At 51.2% G+C, this 16,830-nt stretch overlaps 1 protein-coding gene across 4 annotated transcripts in view; it reads left to right on the forward strand.

Moving 5' to 3' along the window:
- Positions 1-16,362, forward strand: part of WNT5A (Wnt family member 5A) — a 22,201-nt gene extending 5,839 nt beyond the window's left edge. For 3 of the 4 annotated variants that reach the window (XM_036430831.2, XM_045579043.1, XM_045579042.1), the window contains exons 2-5: positions 1,630-1,763; positions 2,974-3,224; positions 8,308-8,600; positions 12,444-16,362. In XM_036430831.2, coding sequence (XP_036286724.1) covers positions 1,630-1,763; positions 2,974-3,224; positions 8,308-8,600; positions 12,444-12,902 — 1,137 coding nt within the window. In that variant the 3' untranslated portion in view covers positions 12,903-16,362. Of the gene's footprint in view, positions 1-1,101; positions 1,198-1,629; positions 1,764-2,973; positions 3,225-8,307; positions 8,601-12,443 lie in introns of those variants that run through there. The other variant, XM_036430830.2, reaches the window with a different exon arrangement.
- Positions 16,363-16,830: the final 468 nt, after the last annotated feature.

Below are 16,830 nucleotides of genomic sequence, written 5' to 3' on the forward strand. Positions count from 1 at the left end.
GGTCCCCTTAGTCCCTTCTGTGGCGAAGGGTCCTGGCCAGGCCCCTTTGTCTCCTGAAAGAGGCTCCCCGAGCCTTTTCCTGGGGAAGGGGGTCCCCGGGGGAGTGGCGGGAGGCGAAGCGCGTCCGGGTTACACTGATCAGAGATGGAAAAGGGACTCTGGAAACCTGCTCCTCCCACCCGCAGCCGCCGCCGCCCTGCCCCACATCCGCCTGCAGGTGGAGAAGTCACCGGTGGGGAGGAAGGAGGAAGGGCAGCCGAAGCTTCGGAGGCCGCCTCTGCCCCGACATTCTGGAAGCCTGGAACCTTCGCCGCCAGGCCCCGTGCGCCCTGGAGTCCGGGTCTCCGCGGCGGCGCGGGCCTGCGCTGTCTCTGCCGCCGTCGGGGGGCTCCCTGGATGGAAGCAGCTCTGGCCTCCGCTGCGCCCTCGCCGTTCAGAACGGACCCAGCCGAGTCTTAGTTGGGTCTGGAGGGCGGGGTGGCGGTGTTCACAGGCCGGGCTCCCGGTGCCGCGATGGCGAAGCGGCGGACAAAGCCAGCCCGGGACCAGAGGAAGCTGGAGTGCCCCTCGGCTCCCTTTCCCCCTGCCCCTAGGCAGCCGCCCGGAGTGAGGTCGGAGGGAGAGAGGAAAAGAACTTGGAGGAGGATGTGGGGAGAGCAGGGAAGGGGTCCTGTCCCAGTACAAAGGGACCCAGATCCCTCTTTCCTTTTGGTGCATCCTGATGCTAGAGCCCGCTGAGCCCCAGGGAGCGCCCTGCTTTCTGGATTCCTTGGTTGGGGGAGCAGATCTGTGTCTCCCCCCCCCATTGATTCCTGTGCCCCACATCTCCTTCCTCCAGCTCCAATCTGGCTGAGGAGCGTCCAGAGGAAAACCAGGCTGCCCCCCCTCCGCCCCCATCCCTACCCCCCTTCTGGAAGTGGCTTCGCCCAAAGCGGCCCGTAAACTGATTAGGAAACATACGATGTTAATTCCGAGCTGCAGTTCCCAGCTGGGCACTTTCTCGCGCGCCGCTCCCCCGGGCCTCGCCCCCCACCCCCTGCCCTTCCCTCCCGCGTCCTGCCCCCACCCCCACCCCCACCCCCGCGCCGGCCACCCCGCCTCCTCCCTCCCGGCCGCCGCGGCGCGCTCCGCTCCACTCTCCTCCGCGCTGCCCTCGCCCTTGGAATGAATTCCGGCTCCACTTGTTGCTCAGCCCAGGTCGGGGAGAGGGAGGACTTGAGGGGCGGCGGCGGCGGGGTCCCCAGTGAATTCCCACGGAGGGACCCGGCGCTGTGGGGACTGGAGGGGGGCGAGGGAGTGCGGGACACCAGCAGCGGGCGAGCAGGAAGGAGGCAGCGCCTGGCACCCGGGCTTTGACTCAACAGCAGTGAGACATGTTCGTGCCCCGCGCGCAGGAGCCCAGAGAAATCAGATTTCCTGGTGAGGTTGCGTGGGTGGATTAATTTGGGGGGGGGGGGAAGAAAGAAAGAAACTGCCTGTATCTTCTCATCAAACAGCTCACACGGAGGAGAGGCGCAGTCCATCCGCAGTCAACCTAAGAGAGGCCCGGATGCTTCCCGTTGTTTAAACTTGTGTGCTTGAGAATTATCTGGGAGGCAATAAACATCTGCTCCTTTCTTCTCTCTCCAGAAGCCCACTGGAATATCAAGGCCGGGAGTTGCTCTGGGGTCGGCTGGAAGTGCCATGTCTCCCACGTTCTTCCTCATGGCTTTGGCCATATTTTTCTCCTTCGCCCAGGTTGTAATAGAAGCCAATTCTTGGTGGTAAGTTCATTCTATGTGCATCTTTTATTATTTTATTTTATTTTTTTAAGTATACATGTGTATGCTGCTGCCATATTTAAAGCTAAAACATGAATTTGGCTGCATTTATCTAAGACACCTATTCATTTTTTTTATTTACATGTATTTTTGAATAGGGATTTTCTTTCAAGTGGCTAATATTGTAAAGCTGATCTTTAGTTCCCTAGGGAATCAGAGCTTAAAAACCGAGACCTGTTTCTGTGAGGCCCATGTTCAGATGTGTGCTCATAGGACATTGCAGAATAAAAGGGGACTAAAGGTCATTGCTCTCCTCACTGGGAGCCTAGCTAGACATTTTACTTGTAGTAAAAGTGAGTTCCACCTTTTATTTTTCTGACCCTAGAGGTTAGGAACCTTCAGGGTCTACTGCAGGGAGAGTTCTAGGAAGACAGCTGAAGTACTTGGCTCGAGATTCGGTCAGGAAAAGGTGAACTTGAAGTAGTCCCATGTCCCTGAGTGAGAGGTTTCTCTCTGGCAGGGCCCTCGCCGACAGGCTGCAGTCTTTCCAGAGGATTATTTCTGAAGGCGCTCTGGATATTTTTCCCTGTGAATGAGCAGTGTTTTTCTGACTGTCAAACATGACTGCTGTTCACTGGATACCCTGCCTTGGGTCCTTCACAATCATATATAAGGAGCCCTTTTAAGCTGTCCAGAATGAGGTGGAGTTTTTCCCGGACTATATACTTGTCCCACTGTTCTTCCATCAGTCCCAAGGAACTGCTAGCTGCCACCCGTGTCTAATTGTGTCTCCTTTCCTTGGCACTCGTACTTTTTTTTTTCCAAGGCAGATCAGTCCGATTTGTGAGGCAACGTGAGTGAGTCACTCTCTCTGAGGTCGGAGATGTGTCCCTGAAACCGCTGTTTACCTCCTTTCTGAGTGGGTTTGGGAAACACTGGTTCAGGTAGACGGCAGGCGTGGGGGCAAAAAGGGGAGGTAAAACCTCGGAGGGGCCAGATGGCGGGATGGGGACTACACAATACCTCCGTTTTCTGAGTAGAGCTGAAACAGAGGAGTCTTATGAGGCCCTTCTCATACTTTGTCATGAGGACAAGCAGGAGAGAAAAGCATCTGTGTGCTTAGACCTATGTCTTGCTGACATGCTTTCTGGGGGCCCACCTCGAGAGTTCACGTAAATCTTAAAGGCACATCTCCCCCCCCACCCCTTCCCAGGTCGCTAGGTATGAATAACCCTGTTCAGATGTCAGAAGTATATATCATAGGAGCGCAGCCTCTCTGCAGCCAGCTGGCAGGACTCTCTCAAGGACAGAAGAAGCTCTGCCACTTGTACCAGGACCACATGCAGTACATTGGCGAAGGCGCGAAGACGGGCATCAAGGAATGCCAGTACCAGTTCAGGCACCGGCGGTGGAACTGCAGCACTGTGGACAACACCTCCGTGTTTGGCAGGGTTATGCAGATAGGTAGGAGACCACGTCACCTATTTTTAAATATATATATAAACCTTTTTCCTGGAAAAAGCCCTTTGTGTTTACTGAGCAGCCTGATCCCCAGGGAATCTTACAGCAGAATAGTGGCTTGGGGATTTGTGCCCTTATTTCCTTATTGCTACCTGCGTTCATTCCTTTTCCCACACTCCTTTTTTTTTTTAACCTTCTGGACTTCCGTCACCCAATCAGGAGGGGAGCATCTAAGACACCATTATTTTTTTCTGAACGTGTAATTTCTCTAAGAAACATTTTGGTTGCAACAGAAGCAGCGCACTTATTTTGGTTTCTCAAAAGTAGAAACTCGCTTAAGCTCCAAAACTCTTTTAACTGTTAATAGTTTTCTAACTTAAGCCGCAAGTCAAATGGCCCAAGCAGCAAACTAAAAGTTGTCATTCCTTTCAGAATGTGTTGGAAATGAATCAGGTTCTGATTTTCCTAATATAGATAGTCCCTGAGGCTATAGAGATCTATAGGTTAAAGGCTTTCCTTTTAGTCCCTGAAAGAACTTTCATTAGAAATGGTCCCATTCACATTTGCGATTTTGGCAATTGATATAAAAGCACATCCTTCATTCAGACCTCAACCTAGCAACTTCAAAAAAAAAAGAACGTTTAATTGTATCACTCACAATCCGATTCTTCATTTTAAATATGTTGTTGAACTTGTTCCATTCAGGGAGGTAGTGGCATTAAAACTGGACAAAGGGCAAAGAATTGGAAACATGGGCTTGCCTCTAGTTTGGTTTCATACTGTCTGACAGACCAGGTCCCGTGTGCGTTTTCTGGTGTGAATATTTTAGGCCTCTTTTCTTGTATGCAAAACAAGCCCTTATAATTAATATGACTGCAGTAACTCCTAAAATAAGAAGCCATCTATCAAAGCAATTAACTGTTTATACTGCCTGAAGATAAAAAGTTGGCTTAATATCCGTCACGGATGGCTAAAATGCTTTTTTTCAAAAACCCTGAAAAGTGCATTCATTGAGAACAAAAAAGAGTTGTCGGTGGGTGTTTGAGCCAAGCGGCTTCATAAACTAAAATAATACAGGTCTGGAAGCCAGTCCTCTAATTGAATGGGAAAATGGTCTGAAGCCCCAGCCTGCAGAGTCTCCTAGGCTTTGTCCTTCCTGTTAATGATTAAAATGTGCTAATGTATATGCTGGATCAGGAGTTAGGAGTGCAGTCTCAGAGACACAGTCTTCCCTGAATATAGGCTGCCTTCTGTAGGTAAGGGGGTGTGGTGGAGATTCCGTTCCCTTGCATTTGGATATTGTGGGCGAACTAAACACTTCTTTTTAAAGTGATAGCAGAATGGCCTGCTGTCAGCCTTCTCCCAACCCCTTATATCTGCTTATAGAGCGCCCCTGGACTGCCTTCCACTCCTACCGTGGGGCCACTTTTTCTCAAGAATATGAGTTAGCAAAAAAAAAAATAAAAAAAAAAAAAAAAATCACACCCCTCTGATGGTAACCAGTCAGGGAAACAGCAGTTGGAACTGTTTTTCTATGTAGGCCCTGGAACACAGCTTTGATTTAAGGTCCTCTCCTTGTCTTCATATGCAGCCTGTTTTGGGCCAACATGTTCAGAATAAGCTATCATTTGCTAAGTGGATTTGAGTTCTGCTGGAGATTTATTTAAAATGTGGTCCAAGATTCAAAAAGCCTGCTTCCTCGGGGAACAAGCAGAACCCTTGGTACAAAGGCCTATATTTAATTGTCCTGTGCGAGTACATTCTCTGGTCCTGGCTGCATGGTACTGTCTGTCTGGGTCCAGGGGAAGTGGGTGGGACGGCCTCTGAGGGAGCCCTCCTAGATAGGATCTCCCAGTCAGCTGCTGTTCTGGGAAGTGCCCCGTGTCTCCCTTGCCAACAGTTCCCCAGGTGCCTGGGGTCTCAGGGCAGAAAGCTGCTGCTGGGTGGCTTGTGTTGGAGCACCAACAGAGAGCTAGCGCGCGCGCGCGCGCGCGCGCGCGCGCGCGCGCGCTCTCTCTCTCTCTCTCTCTCTCTCTCTCTCTCTCTCTCTCTCTCCTCCCTCCTCTCTCTTCTCTTCTCTTCTCTTCTCTTCTCTTCTCTTCTCTTCTCTTCTCTTCTCTTCTCTTCTCTTCTCTTCTCTTCTCTTTTCTCCCTCCCTCCCTCCCTCCCTCCCTCCCTCCCTCCCTCAAATTTAAAGTATATTTGGAGAGAAGAAAAAACAGAATAGTTTTTGGTGGAAGAGGAACATAGACCCAAACCCATCAGTGGGAAAGTGACTTTGTTTTCCCTTTTCCCTTTAGGGGTACCTTGGGAGGGGAAGTTCAGAACACCTGTAAGAATGAAAGGTGTGTGTGTGTGTGTGTGTGTGTGTGCACATGTGTGCGCGCGCGCCCTGGAGAGCAATTCTTGTCCGTGAGAATCTGACCCTGTGATGGGGCCCGTGTCTGAGAAACCCAGGGCTGCCACTTCCACCCCCCTCCCCAACTCATTTTTCTAGGGTACCAATGGCCCGGGAGGCACTGTACACAATCGCCTGGGGAAGGGCCAGGCCGCTCTTCCTTTGGGGAACTTGCTCATTTTTCATCAAGCCCCCCTTTCTCCCAGCCTTTGTCTCAGTCCCTTCTTTGTCTCCACGCTGTGAAAAGCCACATCAGGAAGGCACCATTTTTAAGGAGTGTGAGGCTGGGAGGGGAGGTGGGTTCACAGGGCGGGAAAGCCAGGAGAAGCAGCAGCATTCCATCCAGGAGGACGGTAGCCACAGGCTATTCGCCAAAGAGCCCCTTTCAAACCCACCTTTTCCCCTGCGGTGACCAGTTAGCGCAGAGACTTCGACCAGGTTCGTATTATGGGGCAAAAAAAGAAAAAAAAAGAAAAAGAAAAAAAAAGGAAATGCTCAAGATAGACTTCTGAAACAAGCAGCATGATTGTGTTTGGTATAAAAGACCTTTTATGCTTAGTGTACTCACAAGACAGGGTCTGATTTTCCCTATCTCTGAAGGATTGTTTATCTCCTCGTCCTCTAGCTACCTCTTTATTCCATCAGCCTCCCAGCCAGGGCCACAGCGTTTTCTGCATTCTGTGCTCATCCTTAAATAACTCCCCAGGATCTATCTCCCCTCCTCAGTTCTCTCCACTCCCTCCCATGCTCTCTGCCTCACTAATTCCAGCAAGATAGATGTCACACCCCACAGGAACTTTCTGGATCCTCCCGCCAACCACCAGCACACGCCTCAAGTTATTCATTTTTTAAAATGTGGGAGGGAAGGTCTGTGGTAAATGGGAACCATCGCCATTCCTGGAAGGGGTGGGGGTGGGGTCAGAAATGGCCATGGATCCAGTGGGAGCAGACGTCCCAGGAAAAGGATGGGTCCTTCAATTGGCACAGCCGTCCCCCTGCAGAGGGACCCTTCTGCTTGGGGCTGAGTTGTACGGCCACCCCTCTCTGCTCCTCACAAAACAGTCAGCCAGCACTTGCTGTGTGGGGAGAAACTGATTCTGATACAGGGATTCTAGTGTCAGAGGGGGCTCCCCCTGGGTTTTTAGTTCAATACTCTGATTTTATAGTTGAGGAAAGTGAGCCTCCCTCATCCCCATCCCCCCTCCCCCAGACCCAGCTTCAGCTGGCCTGCTGGTGTTAACCCTTTCTCCCTCATAGTACAGCTTTTTTTTGAAGTGGCTTCTGTGAGGCATAGAAATGTCCTCACGCACAAGTGGAGATGATGACCTCCATTCTTCTCCTGACAAACAGGGCCCCTGTTTCACAGGGGATGGAGGCAGTGTTTACCAGCTTTGGGGAAGGGGAAACCAGTTTCAGGTTTGTATATTCATTACAAGACTTGGGGAGGAAGAAGCTTTTTTTTTTTGTCTTCCCCCAGGAGATTGCGCTTTTGCCTTCTTGCTGTCATATTCTAACACTGAGGCATGGGGTGGCAGGCTGTTTTCATAGTAGACACTCACCTCCATGAGAAGCATCAGTCAAGGCAGTGTGGGATTCAAAGAGAAGTGGCTCCATGAGAACCGGCTGGGGATGGGTTTGAACAATGTCCCTTGCAGGCGTCTTCAAACTACGGCCCACGGGCCACATGCGGCCCACAGAGGAGTCTGATCCGGCCCGCCAGGTTTTTTGGGCAGTGAGCGCAGCCGAGGTGTTACAGTAGGAATTAGTAGTTCATATAGTCCGGCCCTCCAGCTCTCTGAGGGACCGTGATCTGGCCCCCACTTTAAAAAGTTTGAGGACCCCTGGAGAGCCTCATCCTGGGACAGGCGACAAGCAGCAGGAGGAGGGGACTGGAGCTAGAACCGGCGGCCGCAGGGTGGCTGCTGCAGGGGCTGCCGCTGTGGCTGCCATCCCCCCGGGGGCCTCAAACTTTCCGAGGCCCCGAGCCTGGCAGCTGCCACGCGCCCGCCACGTGAAAATAATACAAACACTAAAATACATGTGAGGAAGTCTACCCAGATTCTGAGTTCCCCCTCAATGACTCCTTTCTTGTGCATTTTTGGAAATAAGAAGTTTCCAATATTTTTTAAAAAAGGGTTGGAGAGAAAATCAGGCCAGCACTGCCTAGAATCCCGCCTTTGGCTCTGAAAGGCAAGAGCTCAGGGACGTATTGTTATTTGTTATTATTTGGGGGGAATCAGCGGGCAAGGGGGGGCGGGGCCTGAGAGTATGGGATGGGACGCTCCATGGTCCCTGTCCAGGAGCAGCACCTGTACTAGCATCTACGCAGCATCATCCCTGCCCACATCCTCCAGGCCGGGGGCTGCGGGGAGTGGGGGTGCTGCGGGGAGTGGGTTGCTGCAGGGAGTGGGGGTGCTGCGGGGAGTGGGGGTGCTGCGGGGAGTGGGGGGGCTGCGGGGAGTGGGGGTGCTGCGGGGAGTGGGGGGGCTGCGGGGAGTGGGAGTGCTGCGGGGAGTGGGAGTGCTGCGGGGAGTGGGGGGTGCTACGGGGAGTGGGGGGTGCTGCGGGGAGTGGGGGTGCTGCGGAGAGTGGGGGTGCTGCGGGGAGTGGGGGTGCTGCGGGGAGTGGGGGGGCTGTAGTGAGTTTGGGACACCCCCGCAGCCCCGGTGACCCCGTCCTCGCCCGCAGGCAGCCGCGAGACGGCCTTCACGTACGCGGTGAGCGCCGCGGGGGTGGTGAACGCCATGAGCCGCGCCTGCCGCGAGGGCGAGCTGTCCACCTGCGGCTGCAGCCGCGCCGCGCGCCCCAAGGACCTGCCCCGGGACTGGCTGTGGGGCGGCTGCGGCGACAACATCGACTACGGCTACCGCTTCGCCAAGGAGTTCGTGGACGCGCGCGAGCGGGAGCGCATCCACGCCAAAGGCTCCTACGAGAGCGCGCGCATCCTCATGAACCTGCACAACAACGAGGCCGGCCGCAGGGTGAGTGCCCGCCCGTGGGGTCCACGCCCCCCAACCAAGCTGGGCCTCTTCTGGCCTCTCTGCCCCTCCCTCTGCCTCTCTATGGGTTCCTGTCTCTTGTCACTCTGCATCTCTGTTTTCCCGTCTGTCTCCAACCCCCTTTCTGTCTTTTCTGGTCTCCTTCCCTCTCTCCCTGTTGGTCTTTTTTCCTCTTCCCCTTCCTCCTGCTCTCTCCCACTCCCCAACCCCCACCCCAAGATCTCAGGCCTCTCTGGAGAGGGGCACAGTGGGGGTCAGTGCTACCTGGGTCCCCTCCAGCCAAGGTGCTTCTGCAGGAGCCTGAGGAAGAGCTTTGTCTGCCCCTTTAACTGATCCCCAGGACCACAGGCCAGCCCAGCTTGGAAGTAAAAGAGTTAGCAGTGTTTGCCCTCCCCCGGCACAGGTCTGTGGCTGGGCTTACCTTGGGGAGAGGGAGTTCTTTATCCAGTAAGTGCCCAGCTCAGAAACCCTCATCCCAGTCTCAGGACTTCCCTTTCTTTCTCTTCCCTATGTCATTAGAGCAAGCTTGATGTACTGAAAGCTTAGAGAGAGGGAGAGAGGGAGAGAGAGAGAGAGAGGGAGAGGGAGAGGGAGAGGGAGAGGGAGAGGGAGAGGGAGGGAGAGAGAGAGAGAGAGAGAGAGAGAGAGAGAGAGAGAGAGAGAGCGCACTTTTATAGGAAAACTACAGCCTTTTTCTAGTCTGATCATCAGGCCAATTGTGGGTGCCTCTGGAGGGATGAGAGAGCCACTCAGAAGTATCCAGAGGAGACCGAATCTGTAAGCCCTCCTGAGTGTCCCCATTCTGCTCCCTCCTTCCACTGCTGGTGGGGACATGAAATGCTTGTCCACAATAGTTAAAAGGACCCCTTTTTCCCTGCGGGGAAGCACATGGCACTTAATGGCTGCTCTAAAATGAAGGGGTGAAAACTTCTCTTTGGCAGCATCGAAAACCAGGGTCATTATTTTTTTTTCACAGAGCCCCTGGGAAAGGTAGGTGCCAGGGACTTTCTGGTCGGAGATTTCACCCTTCTGTATTTTGGGGTGAGGAGGAGGGAAGTTAATCACAAAGTAAAATATCCAAAACTGGAAGGAAGGAAGGAGCCTTAGGACCCTTTGGCTGCATACCCCCATTTTAGAGATTGGGAAACTGAGGCCTAGAGAAACACTTCATGGCTGTGGAAGAGAATTGATGGAGTGAGATATAAACCAGGTGCTTTGTGCTTTTTTTTCTTTTTTCTTTTTTCTTAATTGAACTCATGCATCACGGCTTAGGGATGAAGGGAGATAGCTTTTGGAAACGGTGAAATCTAAAATCCTGAACCTTCCTGTTTCTGAGCCTCAGTTGCCACACTTCCACATTTGTTAAAAGCCATGGCATTAGCTCGGAGTTATCTTGAGCACTAACGGGGGTCACGTAGCAGGTGGAAGTCACGGGGGTCACGTAGCAGGTGCGCGACTCTCTCTTACCTACAAAATAACAACTTCCTCTGGTTCCACTGAAGATCTTCCTTTAGTGCTGGCCAGTAGTATAGTGCTTGGTAAATATTAAACATTAGAAGTAGAAGTCATAGACCATTCCAGCTATCCTGTCTACTCAGATTTGATGAACTCCGCAGATTTCTGCCTGTGCTGCCCTGAGGGGTCAGATAATTGCTCCAGAGGGAATGTGGCCCCTCCTGCTTCAGGTTGTCCACCGTAGGGTGTCTGAACTCTCCCTCCCCAGGGTGGCCCACCCAAGGCTGTGCCACAGGCATGTCAACCAGAGAGATCTGGGAGCCCAGAGACCCTGACCTGGTGCTCATCAGAGACACACACCTTGACTCTCTCGGGGCCCAGCACCTCAGACAGGACATGCCCTTGGGACAAAGATGTGGCTGCCGTTCTGCCCATATTGAGTGCTTTCATCCTCTTTGAAGATTCCCTATGCTTCTCCTATGTCCGAAAGTCCTCAGGGGCTTAGCAACCAAGGAGAACAGGCCAAGGGATTTCCAAGTGAAGGGAGGGAATTTTGCAGAATTGGAAAAGTACCTTTAATGTTATAATTTCACTTAACTAATGCATTTTTTTTTAATATCGAGGGATTCTCCCCCTGCCATAAGCTTTCTAATGCAAGCAGTGAGCTGAGCATGCATCCTGGCGGATGAGGTTACACAGAAGACAGCTTTTCTCCAGGATGGTGGGGGTGGGGGTGGGAATTTGGACCCTGGGCCAGGAAACCCTGTTAGCATCTCCTCAGGACATAGCCTTTTATTTTCCTCATGGGGGAGTGAAGGTTAAATATGTTTGCAAAACCCTTCCTTAGACTAGCTGCACCTGAACCTCTTTATGCCCAGGGGATATGCTCTGGCCCCCTTTTTAAGAAAGCCCCTGCAGACCCCCTGGAGGAAGGTCGTGGCCGGGTGGAAGCAGCCTTCTCACTCACTCCAGCCTCCAGGCTCCTGCCAACAGCACTTGGACTCTGGAGAATAACGGGTTCAGCACTGTGGGCCATCAGGGCTATAAATAGGCAGCCGCCACCTCCCAGACTGCTGGGCACGGTGCTCTGAGGCCAGACCCGAGGCCAAGGCGATTGGGAAGGGCCGCGATGCAATGCCCTTGTTACCCTGGAGAAAGACCAGATTTACTGCGTCCCCCCTGCCCGTTGCGTACTTTCCGTGCACCCGCTAATTTTATCCTGACGACAGAGCTGTGAGGCTGGTGAGCCCCCTACACACATGGGAAGTGGAGGCTCCGAGAGGGGACGCCCGTAGCTTGAATTCAGAGGCAGCGGCAGGAGAGAACCCAGGTCTGCCCGGGTCAGGAGGGTGCCCTTAGCCTAGGCAGTGGAGGGAGGGGGGTAAGGATGGTTTGGGAAGCAGGAGGGAGAAGATCTGAGATCCGGGCTCCATTCTCCCACTTCCCCTCTCTGTGCCCCTGTGTCACCATCTCACCCAGCCTGTGTGATCAGGAAAGAAAAGCATGGACAGGATCTTCCTCCAATGCGTGGTACACGGCACGAATAGTCACAGTGAGCCAAGGTCTGAGCCCTAATCCCACCTGGGCCGGACCCCTCCCAGCCGTACCCCTTCATCAGCTGGGTACCCAAAGGCAAGCCACTGAGCATGAGCTTTGGAGCCCAACTGCCTAGGTTCAAATCCTGGGACCCCTGCTTCCCATAAGCAACTCACCTCTCTGGGCCTCGTTTTCCTCCCCTGTGAAATGGGAGAGGTCATGGCCCTGCCCTCGTGGGCCGGTGGTGGGGATTAGTCCAGGTGGCGCAGATAAAGAGCTGCGCACCAGCTCCGGGAAGAGCCTTGTTCAGGCTGCATTCGTTGCTGCTCATGTTGTTTCCCTGACAAAACAGAGGCAACGGGACCCATGTTTCCTGCTCACATTAAAGAGCTGTAGTTGTTTATGATGATGATGTGTAATAACGAGGGGCTAAGAACGTATTTATGTTGTTGACTGTTTAGAACAGGGGTGGGGAAAGTCCGGGCCCAGGGGCCGGCTAAGGCCCCCAGAATCCTTCGCTCTGGCCCTGCGAGGGGTAAATTAACTCAGTGTTTGACCAAATAGAGCAGTGGACACTGTTGTATAGCCTGCCGGTGATGTTATAATACATAGCCACATGGCCCATAGCAGAAGAAAGGGTCCCCACCCCAGTTTTAAAGAAAGCAACACAGACTTTGGGTAGTGGAGAATGAGGAGGAAGCAGCCGCGCCTCTAGGTTAGGGGGCGCCGTGGCTCCCGCTAGAAGGTGGAGGGGAGCTTTGATCACAGAGCCCTGCCTGTGCCCGGCCTCCCTCCTCCACGCGTCTGTAAACTGACTGTCCCTTGTCCCCACAGACAGTGTACAACCTGGCCGACGTGGCCTGCAAGTGCCACGGGGTGTCCGGCTCCTGCAGCCTCAAGACGTGCTGGCTGCAGCTGGCCGACTTCCGCAAGGTGGGCGACGCCCTGAAGGAGAAGTACGACAGCGCGGCGGCCATGCGGCTCAACGGGCGGGGCAAGCTGGTGCAGGTGAACAGCCGCTTCAACTCGCCCACCACGCAGGACCTGGTGTACATCGACCCCAGCCCCGACTACTGCGTGCGCAACGAGAGCACGGGCTCGCTGGGCACCCAGGGCCGCCTGTGCAACAAGACATCCGAGGGCATGGACGGCTGCGAGCTCATGTGCTGCGGCCGCGGCTACGACCAGTTCAAGACCGTGCAGACCGAGCGCTGCCACTGCAAGTTCCACTGGTGCTGCTACGTCAAGTGCAAGAAGTGCACGGAGATCGTGGACCAGTTCGTGTGCAAATAGTGGGCGCCCGCCGCTCGCTTGCCTGCCACCCAGCCCCGTTCCCAGGACCCACTTATTTATAGAAAGTACAGTGATTCTTTTTTTTTTTTTTTTTAATATTGTTCTATTCCCCCCCCCCCCCCCCCCCCGAGAATTGCAACCGGAAGCATTTTTTTTCCCTGTTCCCATCTAAGAACTCTGTGGTTTATTATTAATATTATAATTATTATTTGGCAGTAATGGAGGGTGGGAACCAAGAAAATATTTATTTTGTGGATCTTTTTGAAAAGGTAAGACTTCTTTTGACGGTGTCGGAGGAGGGGGAGATAACACAGACCCTGACTTAGCTGTGTGCACATCCAGAGGGCAAAGGAAATATGTTTTTTTCTGTCAGCCTCGGGGTTGGGCAGGGCAGGGAGCGTCCAGCTGGAAGGGGTTGGCCCAAGTCTGTGCTCCACTCAGCCTCAGTGACCAAAATGCTCTGGTGAAAGGTCTTGAGAAATAAACACACAAGCAAGCAGAATGAGGCCCCCTCCCCTCTCTCCAGGGGCTACCAGCCTGAAACATTGTCAAAATGGTGATTTAAAACATAAGAGCGAGAATCTCATTTCCCTCAAAGAAAAAAAAAAAAAAAGTCTATCATGGATCTCATGCTTCTCCGACATTCCATGCACAGATGGTCCCGTTCTAACAGCTACTGAAACTTGGGAGCAGGGAGGAAAGCCTCAGAAAGGGGGAAGAAAAAAAACCTTAAAAACTCCTATATAAAGACTGATTTGAAGCTGTTACAGGAATTAGGTTATCAGATTGGGAAAGCATCCCCCGAATGACTCTGGGTTGTAGGCGTTTTGTTTGGAGAGGGGGCGGGGGAGGTTGGCTTGAATCTAAAGGAAAATATACTGTAATTTTCTTAGGGACACTTGGTTAATAAATGATAATAATCAAAATAATAAATGGATTCCATTCACAGACCTTCCGCCCAAACACCAAGGTAACTGAATGCCGCTCAGCGCTGCACCAGAGCAGAGCGCCTGTTTGCAGGGGAAGAGGGAGACCCGACCCACCTCCCACTTGACCCCGAGCCCAGCCTGTGCCCTCCTCGCCCCGCTGAGGAGGTGAGGCCATTCCGTGTCCAAAGGCAGCTCCACTGGGTCCCCATGGGTTGCAGGATAGGAAACAAACCATTAGGAGCTCTGCTTGCAAAACAGTTGCTACTTAGGGATTTTCCCCCCCAAAAAAACTTGGATTCCAAGGAGCCGTAGTTTCATGTTTTCATGACATTCCTTGGCTGATGGAGTCCACAGGGGTGTTGCAGGGTGTCCTGTGTGTAGGCTCTGCACTGGAGCTTTTCCTAGGACACTGAAGGCGAACCCTAAAACTGTTCCTACTGGACCTGAGCAGTTGGATGTATAAGGGAGGGGAGAAATGTGGTCTAATGGTGCCTGATATCTCAGTCTCTTGTACATAACACACACACACGCATATATACATACATATGTATATATAAATATAAATATTATTATATCAGTGCAGCCAGTGGTTTAGAATTACACGTTCCTCCCGGGTTGTTTCTCGGTCTAGAACATGGTTGTCCTTTGTTGCGACCCATTGGGATTCTAACAAGGGGTTTTCGAGTTTAGCGTGGGCAGTGGCCCTGGTGTGATGCCACCGTGAGCATCACTAAGCAGCCTCGGGTCTGAGGCATCCGGAAGGCCTTCCTCCCTGACATGGGTGTTGGTTTGAAGATTTCTTTTCTCTCCCTCCCTGCCCCTTCCCTCTTCTGCAGCCTCCATTTCTGTACACTTTCCTGAAAGGGCATTACTCGTTCGTCATAGTCTTGGAAATGAAGAGAGATTCGAAACTAGAAAGCATAGTCATCATTTCTCTCTCCTTCGTTCTGCAGAGCAGAAACGGGTGCCTGGTAGATTTGTAGTACCTAGTTGAGTCCCTAAGGAAAATCCAGCTCATGACATAGACAACTCTTTCCACAAAGTGCCATCCAGCGTGTTCTCTCAGACTTGCAGGATTTAAGGAGTTTGGAAAGGTACACATCTCTTACAGCCATCATAGGCTCGGTGGCCTTCACCTCTCCTCAGCCATATGTGGCTCTTAATTTATTGCACAAGGATATTCACTTCCCCTCAGTTGCAGTGACCTGCAAGCAAAAGATCTTGAAGTTAAAAAGCACTAATTAGTTTGAAATGTCACTTTTTTGGTTTTTATTATACAAAAACCATGACGTTTTTATTTGCTAAACAAGATTTTGTTCCTTCTTAGCGATTCATGTTTATGAAGAGAGTTAAGTTTAACAATCCTAGTTTTTAAAAGAAACTATTTAATGTAAAATATTCTACTTGTCATCCAGATATTATGTATATCTTCTATGGCCTTTATTCTGTACTTTTAATGTACATATTTCTGTCTTGCGTGATTTGTATATTTCACTGGTTTAAAAAAACAAACAAACATCAAAAGGCTTACGCCAAATGGAAGATAGAATATAAAATAAAATGTTACTTGTATATTGGTAAGTGGCTTCAATTGTCGTTCAGATAATTCATGTGGAGATTTTTTGAGAAACTATGAGGGAGAGGTTAGGGTGACTACATGCTAGCATAACAGAAGAGCAGAATTTTTTTTTTTTTTTTTTTTTTTTTTTTTTTTTTTTACCAAAAGCCAAACTATTTGGAAGCTTCAAATGATTTCTATATGTAACAGAACAAGAGGGGAATTCTCTTTTCCTATATATGTCCCTCAAAAAGTCAAGCAGATGGCGCCAAGCTGGGTATAGGATTGCTCGCATTCTTTTAGCATTATGCATGTAACTTAATTGTTGTAGAGCGTGTTGCTGTTGGAGCATCTTGGAGGACGGAAAGGCACATCTTTTTCCCCAGGACCAGCGTTTCAGACCCCGGAAGGGTCTCTGTGTTTACCACTGCCAGGATTGCACCTCGCTAGTTGAAGTTACTGTGGACTTTTTGAGTGTCTCTGTTCCCCTTTGAAAGCCATTCCGTGAAAAGCAAGCCTCAGTCTGCAGAGAATGAAAACTCATGGGAAACTAAAGGCTCGCTGTGTGAAGTGCAATTAATACGGGTTCTTGTGCTTCCCAAAGGGGCACGCTGAAGGCTGGCCAGCGCTGCCCAGATGGATACGTTAGCCCTTCGCTTTTTTTTTTCTTCCTTTTCTTTCTGGATAACCTTGTAACATATTGAAGCCTTTTAAGGATGCCAAGAATGCATTATTCCACAAAAAAAAACAGTAGACCAACATATAGAGTGTTTAAAATAGCATTTCTGGGCAAATTCAAACACTTGTGGTTCTAGGCCTCACATCTGTTTCAGTTTTTCCTCAGTTGTATATTGACCAGTGTTCTTTATTGCAAAAACATATACTTGATTTAGGAGTGTCAGCATATTTTTTTTTTCTCCCTTTGCATCCTGGAATGCATTCAAGATCTTCCCAATACAGGGAAAATTAACAACAACAACAACAAAAAACCCCTTATATTAAAAACCCGATATGTAGGCAGCAGCAAGCAGAGCTGTGTTCAAAGTAGTGATTACGGACTCACGTAAGAGGAAGACTGCTATAAGTTTTGGTTCAGTTTATCTGTTCGCTGCTGACCTCCTTGACTGGATATATTTTAGAAGCCGACCCAAACCCTTGGCCCAGACAATTTTGCCAATACCAAGTTTCAATTGGTTTTTGCAAACCATTCTGCAAGCCACTGGAATGATCCAATGGGACACTCTCGCAGGATAACTGCTCCGAATGAGAAGCTGTTTGGTATTGGCAGACTCCAAGAGATCATTAGCAAAAACAGCCCCCAAAGGCTGAGTGGTTTCAATAGAAGAAGAGAGAGACATGGAGAAGGTATTTGGAACTTGAAGCACGGATGTAACACAAATATGCACCAAGGCATAGGTCTAAAATACTGCTTTATCACTGT

Source organism: Pipistrellus kuhlii, unplaced genomic scaffold (assembly GCF_014108245.1).
Source record: "Pipistrellus kuhlii isolate mPipKuh1 unplaced genomic scaffold, mPipKuh1.p scaffold_m20_p_11, whole genome shotgun sequence".
Taxonomy (NCBI): domain Eukaryota; kingdom Metazoa; phylum Chordata; class Mammalia; order Chiroptera; family Vespertilionidae; genus Pipistrellus; species Pipistrellus kuhlii.